This window comes from Somniosus microcephalus, chromosome 7 (genome assembly GCF_052327205.1).
Source record: "Somniosus microcephalus isolate GS21.2 chromosome 7, FLI_Smic_1.0, whole genome shotgun sequence".
In the NCBI taxonomy this organism is placed as follows: Eukaryota; Metazoa; Chordata; class Chondrichthyes; order Squaliformes; family Somniosidae; genus Somniosus; species Somniosus microcephalus.
Genome location: NC_140993.1, coordinates 24185279 through 24210196, shown reverse-complemented (window position 1 = coordinate 24210196; position 24918 = coordinate 24185279). Strand labels below are relative to the sequence as shown.

Here is a 24918-nt window from a genome sequence, read left to right as displayed (position 1 = left end):
TCCACTTACCGCGAACATCCATTATTGCTTCGGAGAAATCATTAGCAGCCCATTGGTGCCAGAGGATCGCATGAGAGTGAGCACCACTGCTGGTTAGAGGACACAAGCATCCCATAAATGTCAAAATTGGAAAGGCTTTTATAATTAGGAGATTTCATGAAGCCAGTTTTTACAAGTGATTAAATAGAAGAGGAGAATTACTGACCTGAAACCCCTCCCCAACCACGACCCATCTGGAAAGGCTGGGAACAGTTTCTCATTAGTCGTAAGTGGGGCTGTTAATAAGTGAAAACTATTTATTTGAAAACCCGTTGTGCGAACATGCTTCAAAGAAAAGGACTGGAATTTACATATTAAATGTGCATTCTGTATATCTGACATCGCTGCAGGAGTTCCTTCTTCAGCTGCTTCATCAATGGCCTTCCCTCTATCATAAGGTCAGAAGTGAGGATGTTCGCAGATGATTGCACAGTGTTCAGTTCCATTCGCAACTCCTCAGATAATGAAGCAGTCCATGCCCGCATGCAGCATGACCTGGGCGACATCCAGACTTGAGCTGATAAGTGGCAGGTAACATTTGGGTCACACAAGTGCCAGGCAATGACTATCTCCAACAAGAGAGAGTCTAACCACTGCCCCTTGAGATTCAACAGTATTACCATTGCAGAATCCCCCACCATCAACATCCTGGGGTCACCATTGACCACAAACTTAACTGGACCAGCCACATAAATGCTGTGCAGGTCAAAGGCTGGGTTTTCTGTGGCAAGTGTCTCATCTACTGATTCCCCAAAGCCTTTCCACCATCTACAAGGCACAAGTCAGTAGTGTGATGGAATACTCTCCACTTGCCTGGATGAGTGCAGCTCCAACAACACTCAAGAAGCTCGACACCATCCAGGACAAAGCAGCCCGCTTGACTGGCGCCCCATCCACCACCTTAAATATTCACTCCCTCCACCACCGGCGTACAGTGGCTGCAGTGTGCACCAACTACAAGATGCACTGCAGCAACTTGCCAAGGCTTCTTCGACAGCACCTCCCAAACCTGCGACCTCTACCACCTAGAAGGACAAGGGCAGCAGGCACATGGGAACACCATCACCTCCACGTTCCCCTCCAAGTCACACACCATCCTGACTTGGAAATATATCGCCGTTCCTTCATCGTCGCTGGGTCAAAATCCTGGAACTCCCTCCCTAACAGCACTGTGGGAGTTCCTTCACCACACGGACTGCAGCGGTTCAAGAAGGCAGCTCACCACCACCTTCTCGAGGGCAATTAGGGATGGGCAATAAATGCTGGCATTGCCAGCGATGCCCACATCCCATAAACGAATTTAAAAAAATATTGAATGAGGATGGACAAGGCCATGATGGCAAACTGTTTCGGGATCTCTTAATATGCAGAGGGGAAGGAGATCGAGACCACTATTGCCGTTATTAACAAGAATTGAATATGCGCTTTGTTGAGCCACTAACTCACGTTAAAAAGAAATTTATTGCGGAGGACTGCTGCCAACTCTACTCTTTCTCCTGCATACACACTCCATCTGGTAGTGCGTTGCGGATCGAGAGATGATCATATTTTAGTTATTAGAGATTATTTAAGACTTTGTAATGCTATTAAGTTAAGTCGTGTAAGAGTCGGAACATCGCAACGCGACTTTATGGAGGCAAACTGAATCGGCATTCCCTTGCATTATTAATCGATGCTGTCTTAAAAAGAGTCACAGCATTTCCGCGATATTGGTTAAATGCTCCATCTGGCCTGACAAAGCTAACAGGTCTGTCAAGGAACAAGGCTAACTAACTTCTTTCTTAATTATTTTGAATGCCGAATTGTGAAGCACAGAACATCATTAAATTGAGCGAGATGACCCATCACAATAAAAGCAAGCCAGGCATTCTCACCACTATATTTTACATCTGCTTTTATTTGATTTTAACATTGCCGTTAACATTGCTATTTGTAGCCTGGCAGATAAGCTGAGTGACATTATTGTGCAATCGCTTAATTTTAGGTTTGTCTCAAGTTCATCTCGCTGCCACTTTAAGCAAAGGCGCGAGCTAACCTGTTCATTCTAAACGAGACACCGTTTCCGTTAAAATTGGGGAAGAAGCAATTTGATGTGAGTGAAGTTAAGTGTTCATCAAAACATATAAAATTCTTACAGGGGCTTGACAGGGTAGATGCAGGGAGGGTGTTTCCCCTTGGCTGAGGAGTCTAGAACCAGGGGTCACAGTCTCAGAATAAGGGGTCAGCCATTTAGAACTGAGAGGAGGAGAAATTTCTTCACTCAGAGGGTGGTGAATCTTTGGTATTCTGTACACCAGAGGGCTGTGGAGGCTCAGTCGTTGAGTATATTTAAGACAGAGATCGATAGATTTTTAGTTATTAAGGGAATCAAGGGATATGGGGATTGGGTGGGAAAATGGAGATGAGGTAGAAGGTCAGCCACGATCTTATTGAATGGCAGAGCAGGCTCGAGGGGCTGAATGGCCGACTCCTGCTCCTATTTCTTATGTTCTTATTTTCTTATATGGTAATATCAAATGGTGTAATTTCAAGGCTCATATGTTTTGAGATTGATATTGCATTGAAAATTATATGTTTTTAAATTACAGTCAGAAGAAGTTAAATAAAGCACACGGGATCATTGGCTTTGTAAATAGAGGCAAAGAAGGAAGTTATGCTAAACCTTTATAAATCACTGGCAGGGCCTCAGCTGGATTTTGTGTCTAATTCTGGGCACCACACTTTAGGAAGGATGTCAAGACCTTGGAGAGGGTGCAGAGGAGATTTACGAGAATGGTACCAGGGATGAGGAGAGACTAGAGAAACTGGGATTGCTCTCCTTAGAGCAGAGAAGGTTAAGGGAAGATTTCATAGAGGTGTTCAAAATCATGAAGGGTTTCGATCGAGTAAATAAGGACGAACTGTTTCCACTAGCAGGAGGGTCAGTAACCAGAGGACACAGATTTAAGGTAATTGAGAAAAGAATAAAGGAGAGATGAGGAGAAATTATTTTACACAGCGACTTTTTGTGATACAACATAAGAACATAAGAAATAGGAGCGGGAGTCGGCCATTCAGTCCCTCGAGCCTGCTCCACCATTCAATATAATCATGGCTGATCTTCTACCTTATCTCCAGCTTCCTGCACTATCCCCATATCCCTTGATTCCCTTAATATCCAAAAATATATCGATCTCTGTCTTGAATATACTCAACGACTGAACCACCACAGAAATTTCTCCTCATCTCAGTCCTAACTGGCTGACCCCTTATTCTGAGACTATGACCCCTGGCTCTAGACTCCCCAGCCAGGGGAAACATCCTCCCTGCATCTACCCTGTCAAGATCTGTAAGAATTTTGTATGTTTCAATGAGATCACCTCTCATTCTTCTAACTCTAGAGAATATAATGTCTCCTCTTAGGACAATCCCCCCATCCCAGGAACCAGTCTGGTGAACCTTCGTTGCACTCCCTCTATATCCTTCCTTAGGTAAGGAGACCAAAACTGTACACAATACTCCAGGTGTGGTCTCACCAGGGCCCCATATAATTGCAGTAAGGCGTCTTTACTCTTATACGCAAATCCTCTTGTAATAAAGGCCAACATACCATTTGCTTTCTTAGTTGCTTGCTGTACCTGCATGTTAACTTTCAGTGATTGGTGTACAAGGACACCCAGGTCCCTCTGAACACCAACATTTCTCAATCTCTCACCATTTCAAAAATACTCTGCTTTTCTATTTTTCCAACCAAAGTGGATAACTTCACATTTCTCCACATTATATTCCATTTGCCATGTTCTTGCCCACTCACTTAGCCTGTCTATATCCCCTTGAAGCCTCCTTGCATCCTCCTCACAACTTACATTCCCACCTAGCTTTGTATCATCAGCAAACTTGAATATATTACATGTGGTCCCCTCATCCAAATCATTGATGTAGATTGTGAATAGCTGAGGCCCAAGCACGGATTCTTGCGGTACCCCACTAGTTACAGCCCGCCAACCCGAAAATGACCTGCTTATTCCTACTCTCTGTTTCCTGTCTGTTAACCAATCCTCAATCCATGCTAGTACATTACCCACAATCCCATGAGCCCTAACTTTGTTTAATAACCTCTTGTGTGGCACCTTATCGAATGCTTTCTGAAAATCCAAATACACCACACCCACTGGTTCCCCCTTATCTATTCTGTTAGTTACAACCTCAAAAAGCGCTAACAGATTCGTCAAACATGATTTCCCTTTCATAAATCCATGTTGACTCTGCCCAATCCTATTATTATTTTCTAAGTGCCCTGTTACCACGTCCTTAATAATAGATTTTAGCATTTTCCCTACTACTGATGCCAGGCTAACTGGTCCGTAGTTCCCCGTTTTCTCTCTCCCTCCTTTCTTCAATAGTAGGGCTACCTTCCTGGAATGATCTTGAATTGGATATATACTTAAAAAGGAAAAATGTTCTGGGCTACGGGAAACCAGCTGGGGAGTGGGACAAATTGGATAGCTCTTTCAAAGCACGGGCATGATGGGGCTGAATGGCCACCTGCACAGCGCGAGCTTAAACATATTGCATGTACTAAATGATTTACAACTTTAAGCAGATCAGTAAGATTGGGGATGTATTAAATGAGACTATGGAAACTGCCGCTAAACCGTGAGACCCACCACATAGGTGCCTGCTGAATGAATGACATTGTCATGCCAGTCGTGTTTCAGACATATGGAGACCTACAATTGATCTTTTCGCTTATGTCTTTCAGGAATCATCAGAACAGCGCTACCCAACATGGACAGGGAGGCCAAGGATCGCTACCTGCTGGTTATACAAGCTAAAGATATGGTTGGACAGATGGGAGGCTTATCTGGGACTACATCAATCACCGTTACTCTCAGTGATGTCAATGACAACCCACCTCGCTTCTCCCGCAGTAAGGAACCACATTAACTCTTCATTACAGCAGATTATTCGTCCAATTCTCGCTGTGATATTTTTCTGGTTGGTTTAACTGAGCAACAGATTACATTACGCACTGCATATTAACACACGGTTGGTTTCTTTAATACTTTAGTCATCAGTTACAAATTTTCCGCTCGGTAAGCGCTGGGGTTTTTTTCGGCGCAATTCGCCCGAGATACGGCGTAACCGGCGCAGAAGATCGCGGAATTTTAAGCGCAAATCACCTCCAGCACAAATCCAGTTTCCGTGATCATTTGCCCACAAAACTTGCCACACCCCCAATCACTTTAATCACCGTGGCGAGTTTCCTCCAATCGGCTCGTTCGCGAGCCTTCGAGGAGGCTCTAAAAGTTAAGCAGGTTCTTTTGGGTGCAAGGACACCAATAGGCACATTTTAAAAGCTTTCGAATATATATTTTTTTTAGTTTACTAAGAAACTGACCGCTGTACCCCAATATTACTAGCAAATGGTTCTGTACGTTTTTTTAAAAGCCACTTTCAGTTATTTAAAATCGGGTTACTCACAGGTGGCAGACCTGGGCAATGCTCGTGGACATTCAGTGCTCACAGTTCAGCTTCTCAGTATAGATCCCAGTAGCCCACGGGATATGATAACTTTGTAATGTTGAGGTAGCCTTTAAAAGTTATCTGTGTCATTTCTCGATGATATGCTTTATGTTGGCTTCAGAAGTGCTGTTTTTGTAACCTCTCTAAGACTGCACCAAACCTCTGATCGAAACACGCATAACGTGATACAAAAGCAAAATACTGCGGATGCTGGAAACCTGTATTTAAGAACGGAAATTGCTGGCAAACACTCAGCAGCTCAGGCAGCCTCTGTGGTGATCGATGACCTTTCATCGGAACTGGAAGAAGTTAGAGATGTAACAGTTTATAATCAAGTACAGAGCCAGGGGAAGGGGGGAAAACCTAAGTGAAGGTCTGTGATGGGGTGGAAGGCAGGAGTGATTAAATGACAAAAAGGTTGCTGGTGCGAGGCAAAAGGTGGGTGGTAATGGGACAAGGAAAGAAAGAAAAGATGGGTGCAGAGGAGGTGTAAATGGTTATAGAGTCTGAAATAAAAAACAGAGAATGCTGGAAATACTCAGCAGGTTGGGCAGCATCTGTGGAGAGAGAAACAGCGTTAACGTGATATTGGTACGATAGCAAAATACTGCAGATGCTGGAAATCCGAAATAACAACAGAAAATGCTGGAAAAACTCAGCAGGCCAGGCAACATCCGTGGAGAGAAAATAGAGTCAACGTTTCAGGTCAATTGTCTTGACAAAGGGTTTGACCCGAAACGTTGACTCTATTTTCTCTCCACGGATGTTGCCTGGCCTGCTGAGTTTTTCCAGCATTTTCTGTTGTTAACGTGATATTGTTTGGGTACATGTGATACCACTTTTGGTAGCTTCTGAAAGATCAAGGTGAATAAATTGAGAGGAGCGAGAATCATCGAGCTCAAACTTTACTAGTTCAATCATTCAGTTCCAGTAATAGACTCGAGTCTAAATATTAGCATTAGTGACACTTGCACATTCGTTGAGATTCCGTTGTCCATTATTTCAAATAAAAAGTAGACAACGGAATTTCATACGACCATGTTAAACGTTTAGATGCTAATGCTGGAAAAGCCTATTTTCAAGGCACTGGTTCTAAAAGTTCATTTTCACACCTTCAAGCAAAGACTATTTCATAATTTTCATAATGCAGTCAAGACATTTTGAATTATCCTGTGAGATTATTTCAATGATGTTTGAAATTACTTTAAAAAAAAAATAGTTTTTAGTATTAACAAGGGAAAAGTCAGTGTTATTTCAGCCGATGCTCCCGGTGTCCAGTGGGAGATGAGTCAGTGCAATTTAATGCTTAAATCATCCTTTTGAGAAAAACAGTCTCCATCACCTGGGGATTTGTCCTGTTGTAAGACAACATCATTTACGGCGGACTGTGGAATATTCAATAAGCCATCTTCAGCGAAGCCTAGATTTGTCTAAAGGGCAGCGATTGGCAGGGATGTGGGATTTCCTCGGTCCTATGGAATAGGGTGAGATGTCTTGATATGTTGTATTTCCATAACAGTAGGAACACTAGTACCTTAGCAGCAATGTTCCGTGACCGCGCAGTGATCTGCAGCTCCTGCGCAGCCGGCTCAACAGCGTTCTAATGGCAAAAGCTACACCTGTTACGCACCCAAAAATATAATTTGCGGGGAACATTGCTTAGCAATGCGTTAGGCAGACTGCAGGTGGCCTGGTTGAAAAGAAGCTCAGCTTATCTTGAGTTCAGTGAGTTGGGTGGTTTGACCGGGGGGGGGGACACACCACTGGATCAGCCAATGGGTCGGGGGTGGGGCGGGACTTGCGTCAGGACTTGCAGCCAAACAGTGTATTTTACAGTAAACAACGTTTACTTCCTCAGCAGACAAAGTCCATTTAAACAGGGGACACTACAGCAAACAGTCTACAGAGTCTATTTAAAAGAAGTCTCTCTACGAACTACAGCAAACAGAACTCATGACCGAACTGACAGCAACTTCTCCCGATAAAAGCAGGGCGATTTTTCCAGCAACATGCAGTGAGTGGAGGATAGTTACATAATACGAATCATGTGCGTAAAATGAATCCCAGTCACTCACAGCAGTGCGGTCTCCAGACGTGATTGACGGGGGGAATTATCCAATCATCTCCACTGTGGCTGGGAATAGCGGTGTCACTATATGCAGCCTAATTTGACCGGGTTCAAACAGACCTTCGACCACAAACAAGTCTGTAGGGGGTGGCGTGTGGTGGTCAGTCGGTTATGCCTCTGGCTGCCCGTGAGCGGTTCGAATCACTCCCATGCCCCTGAGATTCTCGACACTGGACTTAGGTACAGGTAGTGATACAGAAAAGACTCGAGTAGACAGGTGGTTTGGATGTAAGCAGAACTCAGGATGCTATTAAACAGGAAAAGTTAATAGTCTTAAGAGAAATTACCAGTATATAACATTACAGGCAAATACAAATAACTATATGCTTATACAGGGAATGGGGAACACACAGCACATCGAGGGAAACAACTATCTTAACAATCCCCTTATCCTTATCCCACCCCCTATACCTAACTAGGTTAAGCTATGAGGGGCCAGAATTTATGCTCACCAATCAAAAGGGTTTGTTGGACTCAAAACAGCGGTGGGGTTCACTCTTGTTGCTCTCTGGAGCCTGCTGTCATCACGTGGTCTCTGGGCGCTGCAAGGGTGTTGTCCAGGTTCGAGTACCCCAAAGTTAAAGTCTCTGTTTGGGTACTTTACCTTGCAGGGATGATTCTTCTTCTTCAGCCGACAGTTTGAGTTTGCATGAAGATAGTCGCAGGTTGGCTGAGGTTAAAGGCCCGATGATTCGAAGCCTCCCCTCAGCCCGTCTCCTCAGTTGGTCTTCCTCAGTTGGTCTTCCTCAGGTGGTCTTCCCTCCTCCCCTCGTCGCGTCCCACCTCGCCTGGCATGAATTGTCCGTGTCCGCCCGATACGGTGCCGGGGCGATTTCAGATGGAGTGGCAAAAGGCACGGGCAAAGGCCAGGGGGTAAGCGCGGGACGGGGAAAGAGCGACAGCCACGAGGGCGAGGGGCCGAAGAGCAGAGGGAGAAGAGAGAGTTTGCTACCCGGGGCCTTCAATTATACTCTTTTCGAAAAACCCTTATCTGCACACCAAATCAGGTTAGTTCTTTGTCTTAATCTTGGCGGGCTATTTTAAATAATGGTAGCAATCCATACTAACTGTTTTTAGATGGCCGGTAATCGCATCTACCGGCCCGATAATTGACTTGTATTGTCATGAATGTTCCTTGATGGGCCTGTCCAGCCTCGATGGCTCTCTTAATCTGTTTCCAATTATATATGTAGACTGCTTGATGGCCTTAACTATAGGCCTAACTGAATTTAGATTTGTCTCCAATTCGGTCTAATACATAATTCAGAGTCCTGTCTGGTTTCAAAATACAAAGGCCTAGAAATTCACTGACGCCACTTTTGGGGCACTAAAGTGGGGCGTCCGCTAAAGTTTGCGGCCGCCGCCAAATCTAGGCCACTTCTCCGATATTCATTAGCTTCGCCCTACTAGTTCGGGCGAGCGCTAAAACTGCTGCTGGACGCCTCTCTTTGGGCGCTAAGCCGGAGGTGGTGATCGATAGCGCTGAGGCCGGGCGCAGCGCAGGTGTGGCCATCTCGTGACTGACAGCAGACACCCTGGCGCCGGCCAGCTCTTAAGGGGGAAGGGTCGACTGTGTCTGCTGCCACGCCCTGGATAGTGGAGCCCTCCAGCTAGGCCTGAACACTGCTGCTGGACCCAAATAGCGCCTGAAGACATGGAGAAGGCCCGTGAACGTGCGCAGCGCTTCGCAGAGCGTGATCTGAGTGTGCTGCTTGCTGCTGTGGAGAAGAGGCGCCATGTTTTGTACCCGGACAATGGCAAGAAGGCGATGGTCCGCGTCTACAGGAGAGCCTGGAGGCATGTCGCCAGCAAGCTGTCAGCCAACAGCGACGTCCCCAGGACCGGTGCCCAATGCCGCAAAAAGTTAAATGACCTCACACGCATTGTCAGGGTGAGTACCCTTTCCAATGACCTCCTCATCCTTGCATGTGCACCTCACATTATGGGCAAAGGGACCTGAAAGCTCTAATGGCCAGCCTTCATCCAGCAGCTATGGCACAGGCATGAGCATCAATTGCACATTCTGCACTGAGCACACTGGCCAAGCTATTCCACCATGGGAGGCAGTGCACACCAGATCATGGCGACACACTGGCCAGGCTATTCCACCATGGGAGGCATTGCACACCAGATCATGGCGACACACTGGCCAGGCTATTCCACCATGGGAGGCAGTGCACACCAGATCATGGCGACACACTGGCCAGGCTATTCCACCATGGGAGGCAGTGCACACAAGATCACGGCGACACACTGTACTTAGAGGCCGTCCTTTCTCTTGCAGACCAAGCTGGCGAATAATCGCAAGAGCCGGACTGCGACCGGGGGAGGACGACCCCATATCCAGCCACTCACCGACCTGCAACATCGCGTGGAGCGCCTCATGGGTGGCCGGGTGATTGGGCCCGTTGCATGTGGAGATGCCGACCCTGTTCTGGGCAGCAATGGTAAGGACATCACCTTTTGCACCTCTCTCGTCCCACTTGCGCATCAGATCTACATCCTTTGCCACTGTCCGACCAATGCGCTGAATGCCACCACTCATGCATCCCGCACTGACGCCCTCTCCTCACTCTAAAGCTACTCTTGTGCCTTCCTGCTTTCAGATGGTCAAGAGGAGGTCCCTCAACGTGCCAGTGACAGACCCTCCGAGGAGGAGCAGGAGGAGGAGCAAGAGGAAGGCGGCCCATCAGGGGAACCCTCAGCCACGGCCACCCAGGCCAATGTAGGGGACACGTCTTCCCTGGAGGGCAGCGTGGCGGAAGTGTCGAAGGGGAGGGGAGCTCCTGGGACCTGCGTGCTGCAGAAAGGTGGGAGGGGGGTGGAAGCTCGGCGGCCTTCTCCCCAGAGGGGGGATGCGTCGGAGGGGAGTCCAATTGCTGGGCCCAGCGGCCTCCAGCAACGGAGGAAGGGTCGGCCAGCTCGGCGGCCTTCTCCCCAGAGGGAGAGTCCGGCCTCCAGTCAGGAGATGCTCTTCGCCGAGGAGATGGAACGCCTCGAAGACTTGTCCGCGGACTCGGAGCGCCGGCACCCGGAGCTCATGGCGGCAGTGGCACGGTTGCCTGAGTCCATCGATTCGCTCTCTCGGAGTGTGGCCGAGTTCAGGCCCTTAGAGGCCACCAGTCGGGCGGAATACCGGGCAGATCTGTCAGCGACTGGCCAGGTGATTAGTGGTGCCGTCCAGTCACTGGCTGCTCTGCTGCGGTCAGTGAACAGGTCAACACGGGCACTCACTGCTGCCACACTCGCTGTGTCAGCCAGGCATCGCCAGGGCACCCGGCGCGCTGCAGCAGCACATCGGTCTGTCCCTCGGCAGATTGGTGCGCATGCTGCAGTGCTGGCCCAGGCGAGTGCCAGTGTCTCAGGCGACCAGCGAGCGCCTGCCATCCGCCAGCTTGCCGCCATTCCTCCAGCCGCCACAGCCACTCCCCCAGTGGAGCTGCCAGGAGCTGCTGCAGCGACTGATGCTGGCCAGCCACAGCTGCAGCAATCAACAGCCGGCCGCTCGACGGCCAGACCTCGACTAGGCCGACCCCCAAGGGCATCTGCCATCACGACATGTGCCCCTCAGGAGCCTGCCCCCAGCCTTGCAGCAGCCAATGGCCTTACTTTGAGGCGGAGCAGCAGGGCGGGCAGGGGCCACCCAAAGATGGCCAAGGCATCGCCCTAGCGGGCCAAATAGTCGAATGTGTGGCCATTTGTGTTTGTTTTTTGAGGCCGAGAATTGGATGTTTGTTTTTTGAAGGTCGATGATGTGATGTTTGTTTTGGACGAAGGCCGAGAATGACGGCCATTTTAGTTGCCCTATTTTGTTAATCCTCCCCAGGTTGTGGGAGCGAGTAATGTGTTTGAGTGTTTTTTGGGGGTTTCATCTGTTTTTGGTTTTCATGTGGGAAGGGCCCAGAGTTTGTACAATAAAGCATTTTATTTATTCACATTGTCCATGTTTGATCTTTGAAGTGTTTGTTGCCTTAACCGGCTGAGGGCTTGCGGAGCGGCTGCAATCATGTTCTATCATTGGCACAAGCCATTCCCTGACAGGGGGCCTAGAAGTGACGTTCAATAAGCCGACGACGGGCGGCCCTTGGACCTTGTGCGTCCCTCCTGGGCTGGTACTCCTCGTCCTCGTCGTCCTCATGCTCCTCCTGCTCCTCCTCCTGAGGTGGTTGTCCAACGTGAGGTGGCAGTGCCTGAGTCCTGCGGATAGCCAGGTTGTGCAGCATGCAGCAAACGACGACGAATTGGGAGACTCGATCCTGCGAATACTGGAGGGCTCCCCCAGAGCGGTCGAGACAGCGGAACCGTTGCTTGAGCACGCCGATTGTTTGTTCTATGAGGTTCCTCGTCGCTTGATGGCTCTCGTTGTATGCCTCTTCAGCAGGGGTCGTGGGCGCGCGGAGCGGGGTCATGAGCCAGGTACACAAAGGATAGCCTTTGTCCCCGATAAGCCATCCTCTTGGGGGAGGCTGTGCCTGGAACATGTCAGCCACAGTTGTCTGTCGCAGGATAAAGGCATCGTGGCTGCTGCCTGGAAAGTGGGCATTGACAGCTAGGATGCGCTGCCTGTGGTCACACACCAGCTGTACATTGAGGGAATGGTAGCCCTTCCGGTTGCGGTACTCCTCGGCATGCTCAAGAGGTGCCCGCAAAGCCACATGTGTGCAATCAATGGCGCCCTGCACCATGGGGAAGCCCGCTATTCTTGCAAACCCCACTGCACGCTGCTGCTGCTTGTCCAGGGTCATGGGGAAGGAGATGAATTGATGTCTCTTCTGAAAAGGGCTTCGGTCACCTGGCGGATGCAGCAATGCACGGCGAACTGGGAGATGTTAGCGATGTCCCCAGTAGCGGATTGGAAGGAGCCGGAGGCATAGAAGTTGAGAGCCACCGTCACCTTCACTGCCACCGACAGAGACGTCCTGCGCATCAGCTGTGGCTGCAGATCTCTCTGAAGCAGCCGGCAGATGTCTGCAACCACCTCCCTTCGGAATCGCAGCCTCCTAACACACATCGCGGCAGACATGGTCAGATAGGAGGTCTGCGGGCGGTATTCCCTGCGTGGGTAAGGCCTCAGTTGGCGACGCCTGTTGCCCCCTCTGCGTCTAGCCAGGGCTGCCACTCTCTCATGGCGTCTGTAAGCCCTTCTGGCATAAGGCTGAAATTCTGCGTTGCCACCCAATGCAGCCCCCATTATATGCTGGCAAACACTGAGCTCTGAATGAAGGCAAAGATAATTGGTAAGCTCTGGCCTGAGCCAAAAATACCTGTCCAAGTGTTGGTCCAAAGCAGTAAACTCTCCTCCTTGGTCTCTGTCCAAAAAACCGTTGCACAAGAGTGAATGCTGCAAAATGGCTGGCCTTTATACTGCTGGGTAAGTGCCCTTTAATTAGCGCTCCCCCCGGCCCGGCTGGCCTGTGTACCGTTCCACTTCACAGTCGCTCGGGACGCCCGGCGCACAATGGGCCGGCGCGAGTGAAGTTCCGGTTTGGGGCGCACAAAGGGCGTTGCACTATTAAATGACGTCATGATCTGCGCGCGCAGCAGGGCGCGCGCTAAGACTTTGCGCTGGCGCTAAATGTGTCCTGAAGTTGGGGAGAGGCGCAGATCGCGCTGCGCCCGGGCGATAAGCGCCTAGCGCTCGAGATCTACTCCCCCTAAGGCGCTAACGGCTGGCGCGCCCAACTGAATTTCTAGGCCAAAGTCTCTCTTCACAGAAAACTGCAGCTTTGGTTTCGATCCACAAGCTGTCTGCGTTGCAGAGTCCATTTTAAAATTCCACAGGCTTTCTGCCACGAGGCACGGATGCCATCTTGGGTACCCTTTTTGATTTAAAATGTCCACACAGGGTCCCGTTTATTAATAACAGCCTTCGGGGAAATGCAGAAATTTTGCAAATCTTACAAGTCCGTTCATTTTGTAGATGATATATTAGGTAGCAAAATAACATGGTTCAGCTAGAGGCAACTGTAACAAGGGCAAGTAACTCACGAGTTTGAGTTTCGTGGCTGTTGGAAGTATATATATATTGTGTATCTTTCCTATTAACATTTAGCGCTAAAATCATTATTAAAACTAATAAAGACATACTTTACGCAGTGAGTGGGTTTGTGGGGAATATGAAGAGTATGTTGCTCATTACAGGGGAGCAGTGAGCCCTCACATCTGAGTCCTTCACTAATTTACATTTGGAAATGCAGAGCCTTTTGGGTAAGTCTGAGTTGTCTCATTTTTCATTTTGCGCCCAAAATACCCGCTCCACCGCTGGTTGAATGAATTTTGCAATGTTTGTACTGGTTAAGTGGCAAGTTGGCTGCTTGAGATGTGTTAATGGATGGTCAATACTGATAGAACAGGAACGGCAGAACTGTTTCTTCATTCCCACTAGCAAAGCCATAATCTTAACAATCGGATATTTCAAAATTGCACAATCTCAGGATGTGGTCAGTGGGAGAAAACAACAAAGAAAAACTTGCTTATCTCTGTCCTTTATGAAATAAAGTGTTAAAATTGACTGAAGAATGACCTTTAGTTAAATAACCCTGAAGGTCAATGGCAGCAGCAACAACTTGCATTTATATAGCACCATTAATGTACAAAATATATTGTGGATAAATGTGAAGTTATCCACTTTGGTAGAAAAAACAGAAAGGCAGAGTATTTCCTAAATGGTGAAAGATTGGGGAATGCAGATGCTCAAAGGTACCTGGGTGTCCTTGCACATGAGTCACTGAAAGTGAATGTGCAGGTGCAGCAAGCCATTGGGAAGGCAAATGGTATGCTGGCCTTCATTACAAGAGGATTTGATTACAGGAGTAAAGAAGTCTTACTCCAATTATGTAGGGCCTTGGTGAGACCACACCTGGAGTACTGTGTACAATTTTGGTCTCCTTATCTAAGGAAGGATATATTTGCCATAGAGGGAGTGCAACGAAGCTTCATGAGATAGATTCCTGGGATGGCGGGACTGTCGTATGAGAAGAGATTGAGCAAACTAGGCATGTATTCTCTTGAATTCAGAAGAATGAGAGGGGATCTCATTGAAGCATACAAAATTATTACAGGGCTTGATAGGGTGGATGCTGGGAGAATGTTTCCCTTGGCTGGGGAGTCTAGAACCAGGGGCCACAGCCTCAAGATAAATGGTAGGCCATTCAGGACTGGGATGAGAAGAAATTTCTTCACACAGAGGGTGGTGAATCTTTGGAATTCTCTACCCCAGAGGGCTGTGGAGGCTCAATCATTGGGTATATTCAAAACAGAAGTCGATAGATTTCTGACTGGTAAGGGCATCAAGGGATATGGTGATAGGGCCGGTGAATGGAGTTGAGGCAGCAGAGCAGCCATGATCTCATTGAATGGTGGAGCAGGCTCGAAGGGCCGAATGGCCTTCTCCTAATCCTATTTCTTATGTTCTTATGTTCTAAAAATGTCTCAAGGGTGCTTCACAGAGACATCATCAGGCAAAAAATGGATGCTGAGCCGGAGAAGGGGATAGTAGGAGGGGCGATTAACAGCTTGGTCTTAAGGAAGGTCTTAAAGGAGAAGCTGGAGGTGGAGTGGTGGAGGGGATCAAGGAGGGAATTCCAGCGTGTGGGGTCTAAGCAGCAGCCACCAATGAAGTGGGGAAGGAAGGGGGAAACAAGAGGCCACAGTTGGAGGAATTGAAAATTCTGGAAGATTGTAGGGCAGGAGAAGGTTCCAGAGATGGGGAGGGGCTAGGTCATGAAGGGAAACCAACATGAGGCTGAGAATTTTAAATTGGAGGCTTTGGGGGGAATTGGAAGCCAATGTAGGTCTGCGAGGATGGGTGAGCTGGACCTGGTGCGAGATAGAATGGGGGAGCAGAGCTGAAGTTTAAAGAGGATGGGAGGCCAGCCAGGGGAGCCTTGGGATTGTCAAGTCTGGAGGTGACAAAGGCATTGATGGGAGATTCAGCAGCAGGTGGGTTGAGGCAGGGGTAGAGATCGGCAACACTACAGAGGTGGAAGTAGGCGGTGTGTGCGATGGAAAGAATTATCTTCTGCTTCTACCATTTAAAAATATTGGCCCGTAATTTCCGACAGGAGGCTTCCTGCGTGCGGGGGCCTCCTATCGGGAAAAAATCTACGCCCTTACCTGAGGGCTCCCGAGGTTTGGACACTTCGCTCCTGGGCCTCTCCACGCTCGAGATGCGCAGGGCCCACGGTTCCCAGGGGTGCAGGCGGTTCGCAAACGTCCCTGGGATCACGTGGGCCAGGCCAGCCAATAGGAGAAGGGAATCCCCCTTCATACTTTTGACAGATAGACCTGTCAATTATATGAATGGAGATCACCCCAAAATGACACTAAAACATTAAATACATAAAAAAAATAAATCACATTTTTTAAATGAGTTAAAATTACATTAAATTAAATATTTTAAACAAAAATTAAATTTTTTGAAAAAAATAATTAAAGTTTTTTACGGGGCTAAAAATCAACTTACCTTTTTTAAAAGTATTTTTAAATTATAAATGAGTGAAATTTAAAAAAAAAACTTTTACCAGGCGTAAGATTTTTAAGGGTTTTCTGCGGGTGGAGGTTCTGCAGAAAGCGTAACTTTCCGCCCGCAGAGGCCCTTCTCCAGGGCAGGCGTGCGATCTGTCAAGAGGATTCTTGACAGAACGGAAATGCCGGTTTTCAGCGCGTGCGCTTGGCATGCCTGAAACCGGCATTTCCGATGTCCCGACGGGTGTGTACACAGCGCGTACATACCCATAGGGATCGGAATATACGGGCCATTCAGATTTTATAAATATACCTCTGGTCATTAAGTAGTATAGTGGCCGTAGGCTTCTTGAATCTGTATTGTAAAGCTGAATAGTGGACACTTATTGTGATGCCACATATATCAGCTTTATGCAGGTCTGGCGTGCATTTGTCACTTGGAGCCTGGGTACAGAAGTCTAAAAGTGTGCAGCGGGCAGGAGAAGAAAACTACTGCTATAAACCAAACACATTTGGTATATATTATGGTAACATTTCTACCAGAGCATAGCAACGAATATAAGGGGATCAAACCTGATTGGCATGGAGGGAAGTAAGTAAACTCTGAGATCACCAAACAAATAGAATAGTTGGATCACCTAACCATGTATCATATGCCTTGTAAATAATTCAGAAATAGCAGGCATCTCTTTTTGATTGGATTTTTCCTTAGTTCCTATACTGACACTAATCTTTAGGTTAACCAGGTCTCTCCCATCATGTCAATAGAGAAAGGTCTAGGGAGCTCCAAGTCTGCAAAATCTACCTTTTTGCAATTGATGATCCAAATTTATTAACATCTATACCTTTGAAATAAATCATCAAGAAGAGAAAAATCCTTAAAATTGCCAACCTGGGATTTGTTGAGATATTACTTTTAATAATTGAAGTCAGGGAATGGATTGCTGCATCTTAGAAAGCGTGCACTGCAAGAATGAAAGTTCATCTTACAAGATCCTTATAACTGAAGAACCTTTATAAATCACTGGTTAGGCCTCAGCTGAAGTATTGTGTCCAATACTGGGCACCACACTTTAGGAAGGATGTCAAAGCCTAAGAAAGAGTGCAGAGGAGATTTACTAGAATGGTATCAGGGTTGCGGGGCTTCAGTTATGTGGAGAGACTAGATAATTTTAATTCTGAGACCGATAGATTTTTGCTAGACAAGGGTATAAAAGGATATGGGGTTAAGACAGGTGGATGGAGTTAAGATACAGATCAGCCATGAACTCATTGAACGATGGAACAGACTTGAGGGGCTGAATGGCCTACTCCTGTTCCTATGTTCCTAAGCTGGGCTTGTTCTCCTTAGAGCAGAGAAGGTTAAGGGGAGATGTAATAGAGGTGTTCAAAATTATGAAGGGTTTTGATAGAGTTAATAAGGAGAAACTGTTGCCGCTGGCCAGAGGGTCGGTAACCAGAGGACACAGAGGTAATTGGCAAAAGAACCAGAGGCAAGATGATAGATTTTTGGATATTAAGGGAATCAAGGGATATGGGGATAGTGCAGGAAGGTGGAGTTGAGGTCGAAGATCAGCCATGATCTTATTGAATGGCGGAGCAGGCCCGAGGGGCCGAATGACCCACTTCTGCTCCTAATTCTTCTGTTCTTATGAGGAGAGTTTCTATTTGTTGTAGCGAGTTCTGGAACGCACTACCTGAAGAGGTGATGGAAGCAGATTCAATGCTAACTCTCAAAAGTTAAGTAAGGATAAGTACTTGGAATGGGAACATTTTTCAGGGCTGTTTGGAAAGGGCAGTGGCGTGGGCCTAATTGGATAGCTCTCATTCTATGACCTATGATGTGTTAATCAGCCATGCTACAGCATTTACCTTCCCATCTTTGTTTTATGACATTTTACACTGGCAGTCTTTGTCCCAGATATTTATTATGCTCGGCCACTGAGGATGACATTTTGGTTGGGACCATCGTTGAAAAATTTATGTTTAGAAATAATTGAGGTAAAAAACAATCTTAAAATGGAGAATAAGGTCGTAACCTAGTAGTGTCATAGAATTGAAGAATGATACAGGCCATTCAGCCCATCGTGCCTGTGCTGGCTCTTTGAAAGAGCTCTCTAATTAGTGCCACTCCCCTGCTTTTTCCCCTTAGCCCTGCAAATTTCTCTTCTTCAAGTATTCCAAAACTCGGCTGCCCGTGTCCTAACCCGCACCAAGTCCCATTCACCCATCACCCCTGTGCTCGCTGACCTACATTGGCTCCCGGTTAAGCAGCGCCTCGATTTCAAAATTCTCATCCTTGTTTTCAAATCCCTCTGTGGCCTCGCCCCTCCCTATCTCTGTAATCTCCTTCAGCCCCCACAACCCACCCCGAGATATCTGCGCTCCTCTAATTCTGCCCTCTTGAGCATCCCTGATTATAATCGCTCAACCATTGGCGGCCGTGCCTTCTGTTGCCTAGGCCCTAAGCTCTGGAATTCCCTCCCTAAACCTCTCCGCCTCTCTACCTCACTTTCCTACTTTAAGATGCTCCTTAAAACCTACCTCTTTCCCTGCCCTAATTTCGCCTTATGTGGCTCGGTGTCAAATGTTTTGTCTAATAACACACCAGTGCAGCGCCTTGGGACGTTTTACTACGTTAAAGGCGCTATATAATACAAGTTATTGTTGTTATTATTTATCCAATTCCCTTTTGAAAGTCACTAATGAATCTGCTTCCACCGCCCTTTCAGGCAGCGCGTTCCAGATCACAACAACTCGCTGCGTAAAAAATTATTATCCTCATGTTCCCCCTTTTTGCCAGTTATCTTAAACCTGTGTCTTCTGGTTACTGAGCTATCTGCCAGTATATGAAGGAGCACTATTTTCAGTGGTAAATATTTGAACAATTATTATGGGATTGTAATTGAAACCTAGCCAAAATATTTGGAAATGATTTTGGAATTCATTGAAATTACTTGTTGAAATCGCAATGAGTGATATCAGTAATAAATCATCTGCATTTTTATAGGGCCTTATCATGTGCTCGGGAATTCCTAAAGTGCTTTACAACCAATAGGTTTAATTGATTGATGGTGGGAGGGTGCTGGTGGGGGGTGGCGGTGGGTGGGGGGCGGTTGGCAGTGAGAGGGGGGGTCGAGGTCCCGATCAAAGGGGGGTGGGGGTGCGGGGAGGGGGCGTGCGGAGGGGGTGGCAAGCGGTAGCCAGTGCGCCGCCATCAAGTTAATCGATTGGTTGTCGCTGTTGTAATGTCGGCAAATGTTGCAGCCAATTCTTTGCCTGGCAAGGTCCCACAAACAGCAAATGAATGAATGATCATTTAGTCTGTTTTCTGACAGATTTGGTTGAGGGAGAAATTTTGCCCAGGGCACTGGGAGAACTCCCCGCTCTTCTTCGAACTGTACCATTGGTTGGTTTTAATGTCCACCGAAGCAGGCAGACGTGCCTCAGTTTAATGTCTCATCCAAAAAAGACGGCACCTCTGACAATATAGCACTCCCTCAGTACTGCTCTGAAATGTCAGCCTCCATTATGGGTTTACGTCCATAATGGGTCTTGAACCCATAACCATCTCACTCAGAGGCAAGTTAATAAGGCCTATATTAAAATCTAGGCTGTGGGATTCAAATCCGACACTGATCTTGTCTTACTTGCCCTTGAAAGGTTTATCTTAAAATGTTTGCTCCCTCATCCCTCCTGCAAAAAACCTGATTTAAAAAACCCCAGCCAGTAGTGCTATTTATACGTCACCTTTAATGTAGAAGTTTCACAGAAGCATAATCAGACAGAAAGCAACATCAAGCCAGAGAAGGAGATACTAGGAGGGACGAGCACAAGCTTCATCAAAGAGGTGGTTTTAAGGAGGGTCTTCACAGAAGGAGAGAGCGGTGGAAAGACAAAGGTTTAGGGAGGGAATTCCAAAGCTGTGGGCCGAGGCAGCTGAAGGCCCGGCCACCAATGGTGGGGCGAAGGGAGTGAGGGGTGCACAACAGATCAGTTGGAGGGCTACAGAGTTCTCTGAGGTTGTAGGGCTGGAGAAGGTTACGAAATAGAGAGGCGAGGCCATGGAGGGATTTAAACACAAGGATGAGATTTTTAATTTGGCGTTGTAGAGGGTGGCGGTGAGGGGGTGGCAGTGAGGGTTTGGTGGGGAGGGGTTGGTGGTGGGGAGGGGGTGGCGGTGAGAGGGTGGTGGTGCTGAGGGGGTGCGGATGAGGGGGTGGTGGTGGGGAGGGGGTGGTGGTGGGGAGGGGGTGGAGGAGAGGGGGTGGCAGTGCGGGCGTGGCAGTGAGGGGTTGGTGGGGAGGGGTTGGTGGTGGGGAGGAAGTGGCGGTGGGGAGGGGGTGGCGGGGAGGGGGTGGCAGTGAGGGGTTGGCAGGAAGGGTTTGGTGGTTGCGAGGGATGGGGATGAGGGGGTGGTGGTGGGAAGGGTGTGGCGGGGAGGAGTGGCGGGGAGGGGGTGATGGTGGGGAGGGGTGGTGGGGAGGGAGCAGTAAGGAGGGGGCAGTGAGGAGGTGGCAGTGAGGAGGCTGGCAGTGGGGATAGTAGCAGTGAGGAGGCTGGCAGTGGGGATGGTGGCAGTGAGGAGGCTGGCAGTGAGGAGGCTGGCAGTGGGGATGGTAGCAGTGAGGAGGCTGGCAGTGAGGAGGCTGGCAGTGGGGATGGTAGCAGTGGTTGGGGGGGGTGCGGGTGGTGGAGCGTTGGGAAATTGAAGCAATTATAAGTCTGTAAACACAGGTGTTGATAAGTTAACTGGACTTGGTGTGCTAAAGTATATGAGCAGCAGAGTTTAGGATGAGCTTAAATGTGTGAAGATTCAAGGATGGCAGGCTAGCAGAAGAGCTTCAAAATAGTCGAATCTGAAGGTGACCAAGGCATGGATGAGAGTTTCAGCAGCAGATGGTCTGACACAGGGGCGGAGACGGACGATGTTATGGAGGCGGCCTAAGGCGTGTTTGTGACGGAGAGAATATGGAATTAGAAGCACAGCTCAGGGTCAGATCGGATGCTAAGGTTGGGAGCAGCCTGGTTCAAACTGAGACAGCTGCCAGGGAGAGGCCTTATTTACAATTTGGCTGTTGCTTTGCCATACAGAGAAGAGGATGATGCTGAAACATCCCGTTGATTAGGCTGTTTAATTAAGAACCTTATAAAACTCACAATGATTGTGCTAATAATCAAGGAAAGTATTTATTGTGAATATTTAAACAGAATGACTTCCTTGGGCTTTTATAGCCTACTTTTAAAGGGAGAAGCATTACAACAACATAATAAAAAGCCGATAACAATGACAACAACAACTTGCATTTATACAGCGCCTTTAACATAGTAAAATGCCCCAAGGCACTTCACAGGAGCGTAATCAAACAAAATTTGACAACGAGCCACACAAGGGGCTATTAAGAGAGGTGACCAGAAGCTTGGTCAAAGAGGTAGGTTTTTAAGGAGCATTTTAAAGACGGAGGGAGCTTAGAGCCTAGACTTTGCTGCTCATATCCTAACTCGCACCAAGACCCATTCACCCGTCAGCCCTGTGCTCGCTGACCTACATTGGCGCCCTATCCGGCAACGCCTCGATTTTAAAATTCTCACCCTTGTTTTCAAATCCCTCCGTGGCCTCGCCCCTCCCTATCTCTGTAACCTCCTCCAGCCCTGCAACCCTCAGAGATATCTGCGCTGCTCTAATTCTCTGCCACTTGAGCATCTCCGATTTTCATCGCTCCACCAGTGGCGGCCGTGCCTTCAGCTGCCTCGGCCTTAAGCTCTGGAATTCCCTCCCTAAGTCTCTCTCCGCCTCTCTACCTCGCCTCCTTTAAGAGGCTGCTTAAAACCTACCTCTTTGACCAAGCTTCCTGTCTTAATATCTCCTTATGTGGTTCAGTGTCAAAGTTGGTTTGATAATCGCTCCTTTGAAGCACCTTGGGATGTTTTACTGTGTTAAAGGTGCTATAGAAATGAAAGTTGTTGTTGTAGACAGCTGAAGGAATGGCCGCCAATTGTGCAGCGCTGCAAATCGGAGATGTGTAAAGATCTTGGAGGGCTGTAGTTACAGTTTGTTAAGCAACACTGTATCTCTTAAAGCTTTGTAATCTGGCAAATATAATCAACAGGGAGCCTACCGAAATTTCTTAGGTATGGATCACCTAAAGTGCAGAGCTATTAGGGGGAAATAACAAATTCACTGAGCTGTGGGGCTAGGAATTCAGGAGAATATAAATGCCGTTAGTATTTAAGACCCAAAGGTACAATCCAGTCTCGGTATTTTAAATTGATCTGGACAGATTGAGTTGAGTTACCCCAATTATAGTGTACGCTCCCAGTGAGGTGGTGGAAACCTATTTTTTGCATGGTGCACACACATTTGTAATAACTTTTCTGTTTCATATGCATCTATAAGCAGCCACAGAGTGGAAGGTTATTGGGAAACATGCACGTGCTGCATCAGATATGGACGTGATAGCCGGCATAGGGATACAGAGATTGTAACTGAAATGAGTTCAGGCTTGAGGCTATTATCAAGTTGTGCTGGTGTGTCTCGGAATTAGCAAAGGTGTAAGAACCATCAATAGAGCACGGCATTTTGTCAGCGCTGATGCGGACGGTGTAAGTCCGCAGGAATACACTGTTCGCCTGGATTGATTGTGCTGGTTTTCTTTAGTGATTCAAGGGGAGCCAATCTGGAATAACAGGCTGAATTAAACAACTTCAAGAAGGTCACTGAGGCAAAACCCATCATCACAAAGGGCTCAGCGCGGAACCCCGGGGATACCCAAAGACACAGCCTGATTCCCAACTTTCCCAATGGCAACTTTCTGGCTTTTTGTCATGAAGGTAATTACCGGGCCAACATAGAGGTATCACCGAGAGACCGCATTGTTCCAAACTTGTTATTTCATATCGAAGGCTTTCTTGAGACGAAGTAATGTAGCTTCGCACATCTCTTCCTGATGGAGGACGCCGGCTGGAATTTTACCAGCGCTCAGAGTGCGGGTTTGGAGGCGGGTCCGCTGTCAAAATCACAAAGATTGACAGCAAGTCGGTATCCCGCTGTAAACCGGCCTCCTTGCCAGTTTCCCAAGTGTTGGGTCTGTCATTCCTGAACAGACCCGGCACCAAGCGGCGGGTCAGCCAATTTAGATAGTTAGAAGCTTATTAAAAGGTAGTTAAGAACCATTTCCCATGTATTTACCATTTTACCAGGTTTTTAACAAGGTTCCCGGAGAGCGGCTATCACGTCAGGTAAGTATGTCGGGTTCTCAATGACTGTGGATTGCTGTGAATAGGTGAAAGCTGCAAAAGTGGTCTAAAACCTACCATTTCACAGCTGGTCACTTCCCAATCTTAGAAGCTGGAGCATTAATGAATTGAAACCCACTTTTGAGCTTTATGCACTTTTGAAGTGTTTGGAGTAATCTCTCTCTCCACTGTCACCTCCTTGGAACAACCTATCTCAACATTGACAGATTACATTTGCCATCTCAACCTCACCTGCCATCTATTCCATCAGCATCGGTGCCCTGGAAAAAATCTCACCTTGGTCCTCAGAATCCCTGCACGATCAAACCCAACACCAGCATCACCGGGCACACCAGCAGCACCAACATCCACACCAACCTTCTCCACAATCACCTGATGCTGCACTGGACACAAGACATCACCACCCATGCACATTGCTGCCCGGGACGCCAGCAATGACCTCACCATGTCCATATTTGCTTCACTTAACACTGTACACCCTGGCTGCCACATGATGCACCAGGTTGGCTCCACCCCACACCAGCACCATAAAACATCCCTGCATTGTCCAAGCCATTCCTTTCACACTCATCACCATTGGCGAGGTGGCAGGGGGATATTATGTCTCACCATTCACTGGAACTTACTAAGACACTTTCAAAGGTTCACACAAATCTCTCCAAGAAGTGAAAGTGGTGACAATAAGGATTTCAATTCTTGACAACACATTAACAGAAAATTTACACAAACATTGGCTAAAACACCCACGTGCCTATCCTTGTGTGTTGTTAGTTGGTATAATTGGCCTAGGATGAGGGTGAGTGTGAGGGGTGGCTTGTGAGATGGGGAAGTGATAATATAGATAGAGAGGGATGGGTGGAGGTGCAAGGTAAGTTGGTGTGAGTAAGGATGTGCAGAAGTAGGGTAGGGAAGGCAGAGTGATGGGGATGTGATGAGTGGCACAGCAGGGTGAGGTTGAGTGTGGCTTTGCAGTAACGTTTCAATGTCTATTGAGATCATTGAAAGGTTTGCGCCACTGTAGCCTGGTCCTCCTGACGACATCCCTGCTTGTGTCCTCCTGTGCAATGTGCAACCAGGCTGTGTTGGTCTCCTGGGGAGGTCTCCCCCGCCCATTGGAATGGAAGAGAACCTCCATGCATATTGTGATTCCCTCCATAAGCATATGGAGGGAGTCATGGGAAAGCATGGGTGCAGCCGTGCATCTCTGTGCAGTGCTTATCAGTGTTTGCAGCACCCCAATGCTGTAGAACACTGACAGCACAACTGTCAAAATCAATGTGGACATGGCCCCTTTAAGGAAACTGGCAGATGATGCGTCATTAGATGACGTCATCAGACCCGCTTCCTTTTAATTGGCCGGGAACCTCGCAGGGTGGGCTTAACACAGTGTGCACTTCAGTAGGAAAAATAGAAAGGCAGAGTATTATTTAAATGGTGCTAGATTGGGAAATGCTGATGTACAAAGGGACCTGGGTGTCCTTGTACACCAGTCACTGAAAGCAAACATGCAGGTGCAGCAAGCA

At 47.8% G+C, this 24918-nt stretch overlaps 1 protein-coding gene across 1 annotated transcript in view; it reads left to right on the top strand.

Moving 5' to 3' along the window:
• Positions 1 to 24918, top strand: part of cdh7a (cadherin 7a) — a 157806-nt gene that overhangs the window by 51789 nt on the left and 81099 nt on the right. The window contains exon 5 of the mRNA XM_085992296.1: positions 4781 to 4948. Coding sequence (XP_085848422.1) covers positions 4781 to 4948 — 168 coding nt within the window. The remainder of the gene's footprint in view (positions 1 to 4780; positions 4949 to 24918) is intronic.